This window comes from Seriola lalandi, unplaced genomic scaffold (assembly GCF_002814215.2).
Source record: "Seriola lalandi dorsalis isolate HSWRI2012SDOR001 ecotype SW California unplaced genomic scaffold, Sedor1 jcf7180002033404, whole genome shotgun sequence".
In the NCBI taxonomy this organism is placed as follows: domain Eukaryota; kingdom Metazoa; phylum Chordata; class Actinopteri; order Carangiformes; family Carangidae; genus Seriola; species Seriola lalandi.
The window spans coordinates 1-1,665 of record NW_019504009.1 but is presented as its reverse complement, the minus strand read 5'-3'; the positions used below and the strand labels follow the sequence as shown (position 1 = coordinate 1,665).

At 42.3% G+C, this 1,665-nt stretch overlaps 1 protein-coding gene across 1 annotated transcript; it reads right to left on the bottom strand.

The window, feature by feature from the left end:
• Positions 1 to 714: 714 nt before the first annotated feature.
• LOC147819887 (neoverrucotoxin subunit alpha-like) lies at positions 715 to 1,638 on the bottom strand (the record flags this gene model as incomplete). The annotated part of the gene is made up of 2 exons (XM_087180348.1): positions 715 to 1,404; positions 1,557 to 1,638. Coding segments are annotated over 2 exons (627 nt in total), but the record flags the coding sequence as incomplete, so codon positions are not given.
• Between the last annotated feature and the right edge of the window lie 27 nt (positions 1,639 to 1,665).

Genomic DNA, 1,665 nt, shown 5'->3' with positions numbered 1-1,665 from the left:
GCCGGCAAGAGCGAGGAACAACACCTGTTCCTGCAGCACCAGAAGGGGAGAACAAGGATGGATGGATGTGAATTATTTAATTTCAATTAATCATTGTTAAATAAAATAATTGTAAGAACTAAAGCTGCTTCAATTAGTCAATTTATCAGTTAGAAGATGGACATAAAATGAATCGGCAACCGTTTTTATAATCAAATAGTTGTGTTGGACTTCAAACTTCATTGAGTCACTGAGGATTACAACCCGTGACCTCTAACCTTTACACAAGTCTTCAACAGCTTGAGAGACTGGGACAGAAACAAAAACCAGTTCTTCTCTCAGAGACTTCCAGTCTTTCCTCTGGACTTTGGCTTTCAACATTAAATCTCTGTCTCAGGATTGAACCAACAACCTCAAAACTTCCAGGGAGTCATAGACCACCTCGAGCCTCTTGGAAAAAGACAGTAGTTGGTTGTCAATCATAGTTTTGAGGAAAAGGTTTTTTGTCTTCAGAAAAGTCAACAAAACACAATTTTTCTTTTGTGTGAATTGTTTCACAGTTTTTGCAGAACATAAAACAAGAACACCTTCAGGTCCATAGTTCGTAATTGACATAAATTGATACAGACAGAGATGTAAGGACAAGCTAGAAGTAAAGTAGAATGAATTGTACACACAAAGGGGCACAATAACATAATACATGGTTAACCAGCTGAATAAATAATAAAAGCTTCATAGGATTCCCAAATCCTTTATTCATCTAAAACGTTACTGATTTATTAATACATGAATCTAAAAACTAGTGTGTGAGTGAAAGAGACAGACATGTAGAGACTGAACTATCTGTTCAACAGTGAGAACGCTTCTCTCTCTGCTACATTCAACACAGAGACACTGAGGAACCAGGCCTGGACCAGGACCAGAACCCAAACCCAGGATACAGAGGTTCAGTGAAGGTGGTGTTGAAGGTGTGGAGGTGGATCAGTTTGTTAGAGGAGACTCTATAGAAGGACAGAGAGCCAGCAGGACAGTCCACATACACTGCTACTCTGTTAGAGACAGAGGAGGAGGAGGAGGAGGAGATAAATGTTCCTATGTCATTGTGACTGACAGAGTAACCAAGGGCATCAGAGCAGAACAGTCTCCAGGACTGATCGTTCTTTCCAAACATAGAGTATTCACTGTCTCCTTTCCTGCTGATTCCTCTATAACTCACTGATACATTAGCCCCTCCGCTCCACTCGACCTCCCAGTAACAGCGACCAGTCAGACCAGTTAAACACAGCAGCTGAGGCCACTGGTCAAATCTGTCTGGATGATCAGGATATGACTGATCCTCCTCCACACGTGTCACCTCCCTGTTGTTGTCAGACAGTTTGATCCCTCTGTTCACTGTGTTTGTGTCGATTGTGAGTTCACAGGAATCTGATGGAGAGAACAAGACACAGCTGCAGTTATTGATCATCCGATCAGTTATTGACAGTTTGATGATGACTCCTGACATCAGTGATGTGACAGTTTGAAGATGGTTGAATGTGCTGCTTTGTTTTCATCAATCACATTAAAAACACACTTACACTTCCTCAGACCTGGTGTCAACCATCGGACTCCACCAGGCTCCGCCCTGAAAGGAGGAGGGGGGTCAGACCAGCACGTTCTCTGTCAGCATGCACACATGGACATTAC